The following is an 18,446-nucleotide window of genomic DNA, read 5'->3' as shown; positions in this document are numbered from 1 at the left end:
CCATAAGCACCATACTTTGACAATATAAGATTTAAAATTTAACCTGACATATCTGTGGTTTGCAGAAACATGCATCGTGTTTTCATTGGATTTCTGTAAATGATACAATCTAGTTAGACTAGAATAAACTCATCAGACACTGACTTTCGCTAAAACATCTTGAAGTAGGACAAAGTCTCTCTCCGGCTTTAGGGAATCAGGCCAAATAAAGAGGATGCGGAGGGGAGCTATTTCTACAGAAGCAGTGGGGTGATGAAGCACAGATGGAGGCATGACATAGAGGCGGGTACTAACTACAACAAAGATTTATTCATGACCCTGATTTTAAATGCTGAGTGAGAAATAGGTCTGCTGTCTAATTGTAGCCGGGAGAAATTTGCTCTGCAGAGGATGGATGGATAAAAGGATCATTCTGGTTTAGTACAGTTTTGGTATAATATATTTGGTATTTCTATCAGTAAACACAACATGTGAAGCTTCATCTAATTTGGAACACAGTCAGACAATCAGAAAACAGAGAAACTGTGAAACTATTTCCGACTGTCCATTGTTAACATCCTTCAACATTTACAGATTAACTCTCTGCATGCACAGATTTCCTACACAATAAGGGTTTATTACTAACATTTCTGGTGTGCTCACGTTTTGTTTAACCTCAAAACTGATAGCTCATTTTCAGACTCACTGATCACGTTACTGATCTTGTTTCCTGGCTTTGGTGGAACAATGTTGCCATGTCCCAAATCACAGAAGTTACTTTGGGGATGACAGTGCAATCATAGCCAACTACAATTACCACCTTGTGGTTGTATGACTCCACACACCAGTCAGCTTTCTGTTCCTGAGTTATGGCTTATGGCCAGAACATTTTTTACATAATTTCATGATATCAAAGTGAAGCTGACTTCTGACCTTTTTGAAATAAAAAATCATAACTTTAGTGAAGCTGACTTCTGACCTTTTTGATATAAAAAGTCATAACTTTAAAATTACAATTTTGTTCTTGAGTAATGGCCAAAAGTGTGTTCTGTGAGGTCACAGTCACCTTTGACCTTTGGCCAGCAACATTTTGTCAGTTCATTCTTGAGTCCAAGTGGACATTTGTGCCAAATTTGAAGAAGTTACCTCAAGGCGTTCTGAAGATATGGCGTCCACGAGAATGGGAAGCCATGAGGTCACAGTGACCTTGACCTTTGACCTATGACCACCAAAATCTAATCAGTTCATTCTTGAGTGCAAGTGGATGTTTGTGCAACATTTGGAGAAATTCCCTGAAAGCGTTCTTGAGATTTTGTGTTCACAAGATTGGGACGGCAAACGGACAACCCAAAAACAAAATGCCACGACTATCGCCAGCACGGAGGCATAATAAAACTGATTTGAGTTATGATGAAGCAGAATTATGCTTCAAACTCTTTGTGTGGGTTGATTAAATGTTTCTTATACCGCCTTGTTGATGACTCGCTTCAATCCACATTGGATTTAATGTCTTATAATAATAAAGAGTGATCGTTCACAACTGCTCAAGAACTAACACCATAAGTCGCCATGACACATAGGGAACAAGGACTGTAAAAGGTCCATTATCACACATTATTTTTCGGAAGTGAGAACTCCCATGTCACAATGTGATTGTGCCATTATCTGGTATTAAACACTTACTGGATAAATGTAAATAGATTTTCGAGATGATTGGGCCTAATTTATTCTTCAAATAGAAAACATCATCTCACATAATTGCACGTAAATAAACAGAAAGTTGACACATTTTATGTCAAGCTGACAGTCTGATTGGTGATGACAGGTGTTGTGCACCTGCTCCTTGATGTAAGGTTGCAGACGATGCCATATGTCTAACACAGCTGTGATTTGACGCAGGATTATTCACCAAGAAAAACTCCTATGGTGTGAACAAGACACAGCACGTTGCTCGATAAAATCTAGCAAACTGCTGCGGGGTGTCATGGTCGTTTACGAACAAATGCAACGCGGTTAAATCTTTTCTCATCTGCCTGACAAGTAGGCATTCTCCTTGTATCTCCCTTGTGACTCTTTCTCCTGCCATACTTTCGTCCAAATAGAAAATTTCCTCCTCTGCCAGCATTTCATCATGCGCTGCCATTGCCGTCACGAAATATGAACAATCTTCAGCAGGGCTTGACCTCTGGCTGCTTTATTAACAATGCGAGCTGTCACTGAACTATAAATACAGAGCTGACACTCCACATTCAAGTATAAATCAACCTTAAGAATGCACAAGTACTTCCCAGAATGCTTTCACTAAATCACCTGAGTTGGGCTAAAAGGCAGGACTCTGCAAAATGGAAGGATGCATAGTCTGCCTTACACACCCGTGAGGAAAAAGACATAAAACACTGTTCAGGGATGAAGGATACACAAGTTATACTTTGCAAAGTTAATTAACCACATTAGATCATGAAGTGGCAGTGGCATCATGAGTTATCGTTCCTTGTGACCTGGCTGGAGAAGGACCGCACTGGGGCTTGGCGTGAGACTAGAGGACTGTAGGGGTGAAAGCATCTGGGCTCAGCTAGACACGAGCAGGCGGTAGAGTGAGCAACAGCATTAGGTTCAAAGCATTGGGGTCAGAGGAGCGCTTACTGGAAGCGGGGACACAAGCGGTGAGGGCAGTACTTACGGACTGGCTCGGTCGTGAAAGGTTTGGCCGGGGTGCTCTCGCTTTCACCTTTGCCGTTGATGGCGGAAATCCTGACCTCGTAGGTGGTCTCTGGGTTCAGGCCCAGGATGGTGATCTGGTTCAAACCTGTTGGAGGCGAGGTGGTGTTATTCCATGCAGGAGTACAGGGAATAAATGCTGAATAAGGAACAATATATGCTATGGTAAACTGTGCAAATGGTCAGTTCCTTCTGTAATAAAGTAGTATACACTGACTGCAAACACAGACCTTATTAGGCATTTAACCAAACATGCATACATGTATTCCTGGGAGGACAGTCTGCAACTGGTCTACCTGCATAATATTCAAAAGCAGATTTTCTGTCAAAAAGTCCCTGAAACAAACACCAATGGATCTCAAATACATAGGGTTAGGCTTTTCATTTTCGAGATGAGTTTACTCTGATGAGACACTCTGTATCTGTATCTCTGTTTGCCTTTTTTTTTGTTCCACTGATTCTGTGTGATCTTAAATTGCTGACAATTTTTATTTTTGTAATTATTCCATGTGGGATCCAAGAACTAAGAACCACTTTGTGGAAGCTAATTGGGTCTAATTTTGTTTACACAAAGCCTTGTTTTCCCACTTATAATCATCAAAATGTGAACATAACTGAAATGTCTTACTCATACGTATATGCGCAAGTCTTCCCTTGGTTACTATAATACACCATTGCAATTACCTTGTCATTGTCTTTTTATTTGTGTTGCTTTCGCTGTGCTTGTGTCTTTGGCTCCTTGTTTGCTTTCTCCTCCTGTTTTTAACATTCACTACCATCATGTTTACGGTACCAAATCATGTATTTCCTGCTGTCTTGCATCTACCAATCTGTACTCTATTATGTTCCACTGTGGTTATTCAAGAAAGATTTTCACAACTCCATGAGAATGAAAAATATGCTCTCAGATGTCTGTCTAGCTTGAAATGTGCCTATTCTGATGTATTGATTTGTACATGTTGATCTCAACTGACAACATAGGTGTGAGCTGTACGTGCTTTTACCACCGGTGCTGTGATCATTATTTCGAGACAGAAAGTCCATTCGTTGCATTTTACATCATTTCCTGCAAGTCACCTATGAGTCCAGGCTGGCTGAAACTCGTCATGTTTCTGACTTCACAGGTACGCTGTGATATACTCTGAACTGAATTTGTCCATGGAGACTCAATCACCAATGGAAGCAAAAGAAGGCAGATTGTGCTGACCAGTGGTACACCTGCATGTAATAGTGGCCATTGAGCTCAAGGGCAAAGCAGAGTGTCATGATGACAAAATGCCAAGGAAAGGGCAGGTTCTAATTATAGTGGGGTTTGGTGGTGTATGAGAATAAAAGATTAAAGATAAATTGTAACGCAAAAGTGTGACACGTAGTGCAGAAAGAAAGCTATCAGGGATGTATTTATAACAGTTATCACCCACCAAGAAGCATTTTGATAGCTTCAAATACAATACATATCATGTAAATAATTTATTTTAGTGTCAAAATTAAATATTTTTCCTCTAGAGGTGAAAAGAATACGATTTTACTAGACATTTTTTTATATCTATTCATTAGTATTTCATTAGACAGACTGTTATTTCCATATTAGCAAGGCACCGTCGGATTTCAATCAGGATATAACGTGTGTCTGACTTTTGTCATAAAATGATATCTCACTGTGTTGTACAAAGAACAGTAATTTCATGGCTGAGAACAAATTAAGGCCCTGTTGCAAAACAGCTTAGAAAATTTTTTCGATTACACTGACTCTTAGAAAATTCTAAATGTGTTTCGCATTAAGGTCTCAATCAGAAACACTTGCAGAATGAACCATGCGTAAGTGACTGCTCAGGGAGGCTGTATGAATACAGCTAAAATGCAAGAGGCCAAATTAATTCACAACTGGTCTTTTAGCATCACCAACATCAGTAAAACTGATGTCACTGCTGAAACCACTCATGTTCAGATGAGATTTACAGCCGCTCTGAGTAATTTAGCACTGATTACCACCTGCCGGTTTCCTCAGCTTCTCCAAAAGGTTATCTCCACAAATCATAACAATCGTTACAAACTCGACTGACTTTGGTGTGTGTTAATCATTGTGATGCTACAGTGAAAGCCAACTGCAGCATCAAACTCTATGTGCTGCTGTCTGAGAAATCTATCATTGAAGGTATTACAGGCAACACACATCGGAAATGATGATAGTCAGAGGCAAAACTGGAGGTTTCTTGTCACCGTGCAGCCAAACGCAATGGACGTGAATGGAATTTAAATTTGTGGTGCTCAGGGCATTGACAAATTTCATTCCAAAAGTTTAACAGCAGTGTTTTTCGAAAATCTCCCAAAACATTTAGCTACCAATAATAATGCATATACCTCAGATTTAACAGTTTTAATGTCCCATATTGTTGAAAGTGAGACTTCCATGTCTTTTTTGCTGTGAATGTATAAGAAAGCTTAATCCAAAACACAAAATACACACAGCCGGAAGTCAGATACTGTGCTTTAAAAAATAGTAAGGGCTTTTGTACAGTTGTGATGTCTCAACTATACAGTCAGCCATTCCCTCAGAGAAGCTGTGGTTTTCAAGAACACTAGGAGAGCTGATGTGGAAACACCTGTGAGAGCAGACCAATCAGAGCAGACAGGGCTCTGTCGGGGGGGGGGGGGGGGCCTTAAAGGGCCAGGCGCTAAAACAGAGCGTTCAGATAGAAGGTGAATAGAGGTTCTGCAGCTATGACTGGTATAAGAAAAATCATGTGTTTTTTGCAACATTACAGCAAGTACACATTTTTCTAGTAAACAGCCAAAATAAAATCATGAACCTGAAGATTAAAATAACATGGAACCTTTAATGGAACTATGTTCAACCTAAGAAATAGTCCCAACAAACGAATACTTCTCTCGAAGAGGTTTGTCCAGAGCAATAGTGAAGATGGCAGTTCTGATATTCTCCAATAATTGACATGTCTTTGTGCCAAGAAGCACTTTATTTCTTTTCATACCTGGAGTCTTGAATGCTAGGATCATAAAAAAGAGGAATCTCAGGACCTCAAGCGCAATAATAAACTGGTAAAAAAAAGAAGTTACACAGCTTTTTACTGATGTAAAAACATGTGTTTGTTTGTGTGGATTATGGTACTGCTGGAAAATATTCTTTTTTTTTTGGCAACAAATCCCACAAAAAGACCAAAACCAACAATGACAAGAATCGTTTGTGTCGGCAAAGCCTCATCTATCTTTTTTTCCTCTTGTCATAAAACTCAGTTGATACACAAAAAACTATTATAAACACATCACAATGGCACCCTGACATGTTGCTTCATTACCATGAACACAGTGGCTGTAATTTATTTTGAATCAGTCCCGCATGTATCTTCCTGCTGTCTTAAATAGTCCCCAGCAAAGGCACTGTTCATTTTACCACAACTTAATATTTTGCTAAAAACTACCATGACCAGCTTTTTTATTAAATCATTTGACCAGTTAATAAATTAAACTATATATTTGTCACCTGCTTTTCTAAAGATTTACATTTTCTAGAAGAGTGGGTTTGGGACTTAACACATTGTTAAGCCCCATCACATTGTTGGTTTTGGTCTTTTTTGTGGGATTTGTTGATGATCAGAAAAAATTACACAAATGACAAAGACACAATGTATTCATTACCCTCTGTGCACGCTTGTGACATATTGAAATGACATCAAGCCTGCTGTCTTTATGGTTTATGGTTCTATTTGCCTTATAAATTTAGCTACGGTATATTGATGTTTACTACAGTACAGACCCTACTGTATATGATCCAAGCACATATTAAATGCACAAAACATAAAATATGAGGTGTTAATAGACATGTTTACAGTGTACAGTATAAAGCATGGCACATGTACTTTAACTTGTAGCTTTATGAACACTCACACTGCAGATGTAGATATGTATATATGGACCCACAGTGATGGGTGTGGTATCTATAACAGGCAGTACTGCTTTCAAACATATGATGGCAGCCCTGGTTCACAATATCATGAGAGACACTTGAAACTCAGCAGTCCTTGTGTTGATTGACACATTTTTACCCACTTAATAATTCTGTATCAGTAACAATATACTTCCTTTATCACTCACATGTTGTAGCTTAATAAGTAGGCCTTTGGTATTCCTGATTTTAAAAATGAATGTTACAAACATACAATACAGTGCAACAGACAAGGTTCATTCAGTGTATGTGGGTTTTGGAAAGGCTTTAATTTATCAGATGTGGAACAGCTGATGTGGTTGAATGAGATATTTTTGCTAACGTTTTCCTGTTGATGCATGGCTGCATGTGTTTTGTTTTGTGTATCCGCTCGCATGACAGGCGGCTCCTGGGCCTTGAGCTGACAGCGGAGCCTGTCAGCCCTTGACTGATACGTCCCATGTGGCAGACAGGACGAGAACCATCCAGATTTGTAAGAGCCACAAACCCTCAGTGGGACGGGGATATTATCTGGGGCCTGTCAGCGTCTGAGCCGACTGTCATTTAGGCTACACTGTGTTCCACCTCTCCTCCTGACATCAGCTACTGTCATGTTTGGATTAACGGTTATTGCTGGCTCAAATGTTTTCTGCAGCTTTGGCCCATATTTCTTTCATGTAGGAGATGCACTCTAAAGAAAAGGAATCTAGAATAATAATAATTATTATCATTATAAAAGGTAGAATGGCACTCAGTAGAGTGCATACCTCCACCAAGGCTCAATATTCCCATTAATTCAATCAAGCCTAATCCAGTATCAAATTAAACATATTTAAATCCTCTGGATCTGAATTTTTACTCTCATAGATACTTAAATTCGCAAGATTTTTTAGATCAAGATCCATGCATTATTCTTATTATTATTATTCTATCTTATAATGTTAAAGTAAGCAAGAAACATTTCTGGATCCATCCCTTAATCCACCAAAAGTTAATGAAGTCTATTCTGGGCCGAGAACCATCCTCCATCGTCAATCACAAGGTAGCAACATCTCAAGCATTCCCGCTTTATGGTCTACTTTTGTCTAAATTGGACCATAACCCACAAAATGAGCATCACGCTGTATCGAAAAAGACTTCAAACCAGCGATTAAGACCACATACTTGTTAGGAAACTGTTCACTAGGGTAATAAATACAGTGAGAAGTAGGGTTATTTTCTCATAAGCTTACATAAAATCTGACCTCTTTTTGAAAACCAGAAGGCACGTCCGCATTAGCCTTTAGTTTTCAGACTAGAAGCGCCGTTCCTTATTTTATAGTTAATGTTTCCAAACTGATTTATTGATACATTTTTTCAACAGACATCGGATACTGAGTAGAACTTTGTCAGAGAGGCAGGATGTGTCATGACTCATGATGTGTCTAAAATGGTCTAAAAGATGTACTAAGGTGTAGCTAATGCAGGTGATGCATTCTAAGAGACAGCAGAAAACACTGAGCCTGAGGACAGAATTTAATAACATCCCTCATATCCATTTTTTGCCTGATTAAAACCTTCTTCAAGGCTTTCAGGGGAAATGTAAGTAAGTGGTGATGACTCAGGGACATCAAGACTCATTCAACGGCGAATCACATCAGAGCAGAAATCTACGTCACCGCATAATGCAAAAAAAAAGAGCCCAGACTGAGATTTCTTTTAAAAATGAAGTGAAGAAGTAAATCAAGGGAGGGGTTCTGGTTAGAAGAGATGGGTGACTCACCATCCTCAGCGCTGTACTCCTTCTCAGTCCAGTCCTGGCCAGCCAAGCGCCACTGCACTCTGTACTTGATAATGGGCACCCCACCTGTGGCTTCAGGTTCCCCAAACTGTACCACCGCTGTGCTGGAGAAAGGTTCCACCTTATAAAGCTCCGGTGTTGTAGGCACATCTGCAACAGACGGAAAAAAAACAATATTTTTCTTCTTTTCACAAGCTCATCCAAAGAACTAGCACTGAAATGTAATGATTCACAAATATTCTACTTGATCAAGTCAGATATGTACTTCAGCCATGTATTCAGGATGTTTACAGGGAGATTATGAAAATCCAGTTCACTCTTTTGATTGATTAGCCATCACACTCGCTGCTGTGAGTGATATGACACAGATTGACATTATATAGACGTATAATGTAGCAAATAAAACTTCACTGACAAACTAAATAAAATAATAACTTATTCGCTTACATCTTGCGTTAGCCCAATATGACCAAGTGAATGGAATCTATTAAATCTGTTGTTTATACCACAAGGAGAGCCAGCATTACTCCAGCGCCTGCACCGGCTGCACCGACTGCCTCTCAGACACAGGATTGACTTCTAGGTTTTTTTTATTTGTTTTTAAAGCCTTACACCGTCTGGCACTCCTGTACATTTCACAACTTCTCTGCTCCTACTCCAGCTCGAGGCCTCTTAGATCCTCAGAACAACTGACTTTAACTGTTCCACGATCAAGGCTATTGAGAGATCTCGCCCTTGCAGTGGCAGCGATAAATCTCTGGAACAACCTTCTGCTTTAAGTCAAATGTCCCCCCCCCCACGCTGACACTTTAAAGAAAGAAACTTGAGACGTACATGTTTTAAATCCCTTTTGTTTGCTCTTAGTCGCTTTAGTACTCATAATATTTGATTTTTTGGAAATTGTTAACACAAGTTGATGAAGGTCATGGTAATTCTAAGTGCTGTATCGTAGGCAACTGGACTTGTTTCAGTTTTCACACAGGCTTTATTCTGTCTTACATTTCTGCTTTGTATTTTATTTAATTGCCTCTAATTGTTGTTATTGTGACTTTTTATGACATTATGACATTTGCACAGCACCAGTATCAAGTGTTGTTTTTAAATCATTTGATTTAAAACTTGATTGTAACATTTTATGACAAGCTACTTATTGAAAGACAATGAATACACAGCTGGGTGTTATGTGAGAGGATTGGAAATAAAACTTGTCGGCCTTCAAAATAAAACTTGATGACAAGGGATTCAGTCTCTATACGATGTAGGGTTACAGGACTATACAGTCATGTGTGCCTTATGATACTGTCTATGTGCTTTGGCAGGGAGTGAATCACATTTAAAAGCCTGAGAGGAGCTAATGGGTTTGGCTCAGATTGATACTGGCCACGGCAGCAGCCACTGATAATGTACTGTTCCCAATCAGCGCCTTTCACAATTGTGGTGCTGGCAACCCTTCGGTCACCAAATTGGTGAAGATCTGTTGGACATTCCTGAATGAGTCTGCAGCAAGAGATTGAAGTCTGGCCTGAGTTGCACTTTGAGTCATTACGGTAGGTCACAGAAATGGTGCACCCTACACAATTTAGTGCCCTCCTGTAGACAGTATGAGGCTGTTTTTGAAAGTTTTTCAGTGGTCGGGCCTAATGATGGTCATCAGTGTGGTCGTAGGTGTTATGACCATCCATTGAATTTTGTTAAGAGCCTCTATTCAGAACATTATATACACTTTGTTTATTCTTTCCAGGGAATAATGAATTCAATGACTCCCTGACCTTTCTACTGGTGCTTCTATCAAGCTAAAACTCGAACAAAAAAAATAAAATAAATAAATCTAATGGGCGGATTAACAAGATGTTACTAATGATAGTCAATAGAAAGCAACACAAGATGTTTCTCAGTGCTGGTGAACAAATCAACTAATCATCAATCCATTTATGAATGCCTACAGGCCACTCACTACAGCAACACCACTGAATATTATCCTCTCACTGTAATGATAAACCCGATAGTGTGCCATTTGTATATCACAGAGACGGTTTAATCACCCTGGAAACGAATATTTGCCTCATGGTACATGATTTTCTCATTGACACATCAACGTGGAGAATAAGGTGTGAAGAGATATCTGAAGGGTTCTTTGCGGTACCCTTTTAGTGCAACTGTGGTCGAAAAGGAGTGACATTAGGCATACTGATGAGTTATGCACCAAATGAAAACAGCAGAGAGAAAACACCTCAAAGGGCAAACAGTACAGTACACAGTGGCAGCAGATGTTGTTAGCACAATTAATTGGACTACACTTTATTCAGACAGGGTCCTGAGTGACCAGCTCCTCTATCAGGTCCTAAACTGTTCTTGTAAACCAAATCAAGCACACAAACCATGTGCAAAGAAAATGAGACTTTAAATACTTTAATTTCTTCCCAGGGCCTGCCTGTGCTGTGAAGTGTGATTCTGAGCATGTTCGGACTTTATTTTTTCGATTCACATGCCGTCTTCTCTCGTACATAAATGTAATATCAGTTTCAATTTGTATGCGGCCAAAAAGCAGATCTTTCTCACAACAACCCGATAATGCATCTCAAGAAAATCAGCACCTTCCTGAGTTGTTTTGGACATAAGTGGATGTTTCAGATCTTCCCACAAATACAAACAAAACAGAGATGGAACCAAGTTGTAGTGCATTATTGAACATATGTATATATATATATATATATATATATATATCTATATATATATATATATATATATATATGTACACATATCTATCTATCTATCTATCTATCTATATGTATTGACAAAAATACCTAATGTTGTTTTTCATATATTGTAAAAATACTACCATATTATATACAAAAATATATTATTGAGTAATCAATATATGCAAAGATCTATTTAAGTATTAGATTTCTAAATATATTTCTGATGTACAACCAAAATAAACATTGATTATATTTTTCTTGAGGCAAAATGACAATATGTTGACTTCTTGCATGTATGATTTGTGAAGTCAAACACTTCCAACTTAACCCCACTATTATACATTTTCTTGAAACTGTTGTTTAATTTGAAAAAAAAAAAGAAAAAACCCTCCAAACATTCAGTTCAATGCAACGCTTATTATTCTGTGAACAGACCTGCTTCGATGAGGAGGAACTCCTTGTACTCGGTGCCCATCGCGTTGGTTGCTGAGCAGTTGTAGCTCCCAAAGTCATCCTGAGAATTGGGGGTAACCTGAGAAAAAGACAAAAACAATGACAAACCGCAGCTGATGCCAGGCACTGCAGTTGAACGAGGTCAAAAATACCATGAGGGACAAAAAAGACCTCTGAAGAACTTGAATATGTGCATCATTAATTATTGTCTTTGACTCGTTCAGTAGGTTTCTCATGGCTGATCACTGGTGGTTCAGTGTGCGGCTGTACAGGGGTCCACTGCAGGACCTAATTATTACACAGTGGACCGTTAACATAATATCTAGAACTCTATACTCAATATTATGTCTATGATTGTCCTTGATTCAGAGTTGCTATGAGAACTACTTGTAAGCTATTCATTATTCAGGACACTCACTAATCTCCCTGGAAGTGTGTTTTTCTGTTTCATGCTATGAATAACAAACAGAATTTCCTTTTTAAAATTACCACTAGATTGTTTTCTTTTCCATTTTAAATTACTCCATTAGAAATGGTAAAAATATACGAGTGAGCCTTCCATAAAGCTTCAGCAGGTGGAATCATCTGACACTAAAGTGGAACATAAAGCTAGCGAGTATTGCTTCTAATGGGTGATGTTTACAGCTGTTGCAGACACAATATCTAATAACGCTGACGTGCCCTGCCACAACTGGAGCATAAGCAGTCTCTTTGTGTTCTATTAACTATTCCCTTTGTGTGTGTCAGTGAGGTGCAGCAGACCTCCAGGTAGCTGATGGTTGGTGTGGTGTAGATCTTCAAGTTGGTGAAGTTGGCAGAGGGCACCGGGAGGCCATCTCTGTACCAAACCACTGTGGCTCTGGGGTGAGCCTCCACCCTGCAGCTGATGTTGGCCGGGTTCCCCTCCCACGTGTACCACGCCACATTGCCCTGGAGCTTTGGAGCATCTGCAGCAACACACAAGGGGGAGGAAAGATAGTAAACATCACAGCAGGCATGTTTGGAACCTTTTACTGATAATCTCAAGCGTTTGCTCTTTCAGTCCGGGTCTTATGGCCACTAGAGAAGGATGTCTGCAATCAACTGACCACAGGGAATAATACAAAATGCAAGAATGTATGCTTTTTTAACAATAATAAGTACTGAACATTCACAATTTTAAAAGGCAGACTTTTGCAAAGCAGCCAGCAGCAACAGTCAAAAAACATTTACATACTTTCTCTTTTTTTGACCACTTAAATTGGAAACTGTCTGAATGTGAAAAATATTTAGATTTAAAGAAAGCAAAAAAAAATCTACTGCATTTACACTATACATCATTAACAGGCAATGTCGACATCCAGACATTACTGTACGTTGCTATGTACATATACTAGACATACTGTCTGCTGTAACAGGTAAGTGCAAATAAAATGAGGAACAAACAATTAACAAGTTGAAGTAGTTCAATAAAAAAAGTGAGAAAATGTAAAATATTGGTGCTGTCTAAAATATTCAGACAGCACCATCGAGATGAGGGAAATTATCTATTCAGCTAGACCTTAACCCCAAGACCATGGATGTGATTTACTGTACATGTTTACTTTTTTATCTCTGTTTAAAGCTTTAAAATAAGGAACTCTTTCCAGCTAATCATAACACTCCATTTTTGGAATGTCAGTATTGCTGTTCTGCTCACTCAACCTGATCGCCAAATTAAATGTTATACGTTTGTTATGTACGGAAATCCACATTTCTGCATAAGACCTAAGATAAAGTCAGTCGTGTCTGAAAACCGTCCTCTCGTCCGGGACGGCTAACAAAGCGATGGGTCTTGAAAATGCTTAGAGCTAGACGAGCTGTCGAGGTGGGCATCAGCTCAAATTCTAGTTCAACGTGAGGGTTTTCGCATCAAACACGTATGTGGGACCAGCGAATCGTTGCAAACACTGAGTGGTCTCCGAGGCTCTGGTTTGTAGATTTATTTTGCCAACATCTAACAGAGACTGAATGTAATATTGCCATAATCCACTGCTGAATCTTGCATTGATTCCAGGGAAAGAGGAGATGCTCTATTGATTCTATATCCCTTTTTACACAAACATACACGTTATCATCAAACCCAGCAAATCTCTGTGCGAAAACTCCCCAGGACTGATAAGAATCAGTCAGCTGCGAGAGGCCACACAGTCTCCTATTGCAGGAGCAACTCATTTGTAGGCTGACAATATTTTCTTCCCTCCCTGAAGCTGCTTTTTTCAGTATTTCCTGCAGATCTTATCAGCGCTACCGGTGAGATAGTTCATTTAGAAATCTTTGTAATCAAAAAAGTCATTTACGACACACTGCCAGAGACAGCTGGAGCAATCATGGCAACGCTGACAGAACCTGCAATGTTAATGGTAAAACAAAAATGCTCAGTGTAGTCTAACCTAACGGCTGTATTTGTTTTACTTCTATACATTTAAGGCCAGGTGGTTTATGATATCCATTAAGGTTTTAAAGACAACCTATGCTGGTTTTATGGGACATCAGATTGCCTTTTTACCTATTTGACTTGTGACAAATAGTAAGACCATGCAACTGAGAGCTGCACAAGCAAGGAAATAACAAAGACTTTCATGCCTGACAGGCCAGAGTGCCATTATTACAAGTCCTGTGCAAAATCCAGGTACTTGTACTTTACTTCTATTTCCATTTCACGCTACTTTATACAGTACTTCTACTCCACCTCATTTTAGAGATACATATTGTACTATTTCTCTCCACTACATTTGTCTGAGAGTTTTGGTCACTGGTTACTTTACATCTTCAAATTGTCCATATCCTTCCTGTCCATGTATCTCCACATTTGGTGGCTTTGAATGTGAATGAGTTTGACAAACTGAAGGTTTAAGTGTTTCTTTATGGGTTGAGAAAATTCTCTTATTTCTTCAGTGAAATAAACTATTTAAAACTCTCTCGGATAAGCTGGAAAAACACGTTGTCACAAAGCTGAAAACAGGGCTGTTTTTCTAAGTTCATGAAAACATGACTTTTCAGAAATTCGTACATGGTTTTCACAGGACAACAACCCACCCTCCCCTGCCAACCTTGAGACCTCAACAACAGAATATCGTGACCAAAGCAGGGTTCCAGAGGACCTACCCCCTGTGATTGACAGGAAAATCGCCGTGGCAGACTTTACATCACATTTCCTTTAAAACTTTACGTAAGAAAAGGGAATTCTTCTCTCGAAGGCGTCTGAAATGTGTTTCAATATTCTGTCTCTTCTTCATTTCTCTGTCTGTCTCTCACTGCTTGAGGATGACGAGGCGCAACAGCACAGCAGACTGCACGCTGATAGCCAGGAACAGGTTGTGATAAATAAAATGGGGAAAAGTGTGAAAAATTGTCTTAAGTCAGGAGAAATGCGGGAGAATTGTGACCCTGGGAGGAAACTGGGAGAGGGCTATGAAAAACTGACGTCTCCTGGGAAATAAGGACTGTTTGCAAGTATGCCAACATTATATATAGAAGCTAGAATAACCCTTTAACAAAAAACCTGCAACATACACATTAATGCAGCAGTAATATAATCCAGAAACATCATATAATATTAGGGACCATTTTACTCCACAATGAGTGCATTTTGATACTGTAAGTATATTTGTCTGATTATAAAGCACACTTTTACTTCAGTAAGGTTTTGAATGCTTGGACTTACACCTGTAGGGGAGTATTTTCACATTGTGTTACCTTTCCACCACCGATTATTTCACAAAAAGTCTAGCAACAGAGATAACTGAGCTAAACACAGTTAGCCTAGTCCATTTTGGGTTTTGAAAAATACTGCAACTGCTCCATATCTGATACCAATAACACTGCTACCATTCACACTATAGAGTGAGCCCCATTTAGCATGCTACGTTGACATGCTCATTGAGTTGAATTGATACCATATGGTGAAAACACATCACCCTTAGCCTTCATTCTTGGCTCCATCATTGAGAGGGGGCTACAGCAGGCGACGTCTGTTTTCCTGCATTGTTTCCTTTTATTATATCCTGCTCACATCACTGAGCAGTGCTTCTGAATGCACTGAAGTGTGCTTCGCCTTCTGAGTGCTGTGAAATGCTGCGGCCCCTGACACAGCCGGGGCTTTACTTCTGACCCCGGATCCTCGAAAACTCTGCAGTGTGCCGCCGCTGGGATTGATGGACGAGGCTGAGTCAATAGATGCTCCATCGCCTGCAGCTCTGATTAGACACTCGCTCCTTCTATCAATTCTGCTTTTGGGCCTCATTGACTGCCTACAGTGTTTGTGACCTGCCTCTTTGATTTCTGAAGCCTCCTCGCCGGGTCTAGGTGGAATTGTCAATATGTTTGCAAATAGAGGGACTGTATCTGCTCATGTAGGTCAAAACATAGTGATGACTACAACAGTATCATTTATTAGGAGTATGTATATCCAGGTAAGGTAAGTACAGTACTTTAACTAGGAATTTAGGAATTAAAGGACCAATATTTAGCTCTTTTTTTAGGTTCATACTTTTATCTTTGGGTTTCTTTCAGAAGATTTTGAGAATTAAAAAAAGAACAAAAATTAAATACTGTCCATTGCTGCAGCACCTCCATTTATCCTCTGTCTGAGCTTTACCCGAAAAGTGCAGTCTGCTCTGATTGGTCAGCTCTCAAAGGCCTACCAGTGTTTTTGCAATCATGGCTGAGGGCGTTGACTGTATAATTGTGACATCACAACCTTATGGTGGTCCTGACGACGAGTTTATAGGCATAGTACAACTACAAAAAAATCATGTTTCTGATTTCAACATTTTTCTGAAATATTACACTGACATCACGTGGCATTGAACTTCATGCACCTCTCTTTTGCTGGCAAAAATCTTACAAGGTTCTTTTTTGCAAACGTCTTTGTGCCTCTTGTAACTCTGGTCCAAAGATTACTGCAACCTTGTGGTCTGTATTAGTCACTGCATACATTCTTTAGCTCTGAATACCACAAATAAAAAGTATTTCACAATATCTAACCTTGATTTTTTTAAATATATAAATATCTGCATGAATTACAATGTCAGTGAAAGCACCTGGGTACAATTCTGATATTAAAATTTTAGCTTAAAAGATGTCAAGATTAAAATTAGGTCAAGATCAAATCATTATGATTTAGGCTTTTGTGCTGTGTTCACTCAGAGTAAACATTTAGTGGGTTGTAAATCCTATTTAGTTTAGGTTTTCCGGTAAAAGAAACACATTCATGGATAATGTTAAAGTTAAATGAATGCATAAATTCTGATTCTATCACGTAAAGGATACCTTGATATCAAAATGATCCAATTTTAACAGACTGATTGGTACCAAACAACACTTCCCTGCAGCTTAGATTTTATCCTAATCTAATCCTAGTATCACCACTGCGAATGTGTTTTGAACCTGGCAACAATCAGAAAAAGAGGCTGGGATTTCTCCCTGTACAGCCAGCAGGATGGGGATGAGTACATAGGAAGTGACCTGCTTCCAGCTCAAACAGTGTTTTCATTAGACTTTCATGCAAAGCAAACCTTGGCCGCTGACAAAACAGAGCTCAAACAAAGAAGATATTAACACTTTCCTATCGGTCCTTCAGCAGCAAACCAAGACACACTCAGCCCAGCTAATGGGATCATGCTGTGCCACAGATAGGAAGTGCCATGCCTAGATAACGTCTTCATTGTGTGAGTGGGTGAGTGGTGATAGAGAGGACAGAGAGTGAGAGCTGTGCTCAAGACAAAGCACCTTTTCTTATCGATAATTGCTTGGCAACAGTGAATCAGCAACGTGATTACTCACTGATTACTCTAGCTAACTGCAAGCCCTCAAACAACTCCATCAACGCTGCGTTGTGATTATATCTGGAGCAAATTGCTGGTGCATTGAGAGCAGGGGATATTAATCCAATTAAACCTCCATTGGCTTTATTTATCTCTTTTAATTTTTTTTTACCTAGGTAATAGATTCGATAGATTTAAAAGAGATAAAGTGCGATTTGGCTTCCATCATGGACTTCCAGTCTTTGTATGCTCAGTATGCTGAGTTAATGACGGGGAAATACATGCCAAAACACAACTCAGCAAGCTTAATGCTAAGATATACAGTCTCTGTTTTACAGTTTCTTTTTTCTCTAAAGTCCTGCACGTGTAGACATTATAGCTCTTTTTATACAGAGCTCAAAAGGTAAAAAAAGGGCCACTAATTTAGTCACTGTTGAATCTAAATGTCCCGCCCACCTCCAACCTTAAAAAAAACCTCATAATCATGGTAAGAGTTGAAATCTAAAGTGTCCAAAAAATAAATGTAAAACTACTTACAGACTGTAGCTACTTTGCAAGTTAGTAGGAAAATAATGAAACAATCCAAAGTATTTGCACCCTCACAGACCCTCGCTGTCATGCAGTGTAATATGCAGAATGTATAAAGTATATAAGCTTTATAGCGTTTCTTGAAACTTTCAACTATCCTTTAGGCATGTCATGACTCCTGCTACTCTCTATAATATATATAAAACTTCTGATTAAAAAAGGCAAAATTGTTGCATCAGCATTTTAGTGTGGCGTTACGACCACAGTAATTAGACGGCTGCAGAAAAAGTAAAGACTAAGTCGTTTTTAAGGCTAAAAAGCCACTGCACCTCAAGGCTATGTCAGAATGAAGACCTTTGTTTCCATGGTAACAAATCACAGTGGTACCACTGACCCAGCAAACTCTGCTCTCTCTCGTCCACCCTTTATCCCCCAGAAACAGAAACTGTGTGTTCGCATACATCTCGTTCCGAGCTGGTGTGAAGCCTGTGGGCCTCCTCGGCTACAGGACTTTCTTATTTGTATATTTTTCGCTTTGCTTCCTGCAGCATGTTATTATATGC

General features: G+C 39.3%; 1 protein-coding gene across 1 annotated transcript in view; it reads right to left on the bottom strand.

Moving 5' to 3' along the window:
- ncam1a (neural cell adhesion molecule 1a) overlaps nt 1-18,446 on the bottom strand; it is a 267,736-nt gene that overhangs the window by 38,569 nt on the left and 210,721 nt on the right. The window contains exons 10-13 of the mRNA XM_073479183.1: nt 12,332-12,516; nt 11,552-11,648; nt 8,400-8,567; nt 2,660-2,785 (exon numbers count right to left, since the gene is read on the bottom strand). Coding sequence (XP_073335284.1) covers nt 2,660-2,785; nt 8,400-8,567; nt 11,552-11,648; nt 12,332-12,516 — 576 coding nt within the window. The remainder of the gene's footprint in view (nt 1-2,659; nt 2,786-8,399; nt 8,568-11,551; nt 11,649-12,331; nt 12,517-18,446) is intronic.

This window comes from Pagrus major, chromosome 13 (genome assembly GCF_040436345.1).
Source record: "Pagrus major chromosome 13, Pma_NU_1.0".
Lineage (NCBI taxonomy): Eukaryota > Metazoa > Chordata > Actinopteri > Spariformes > Sparidae > Pagrus > Pagrus major.
Note: the sequence above shows the minus strand (reverse complement) of the source record. Positions and strands in the feature narration are given on the sequence as shown.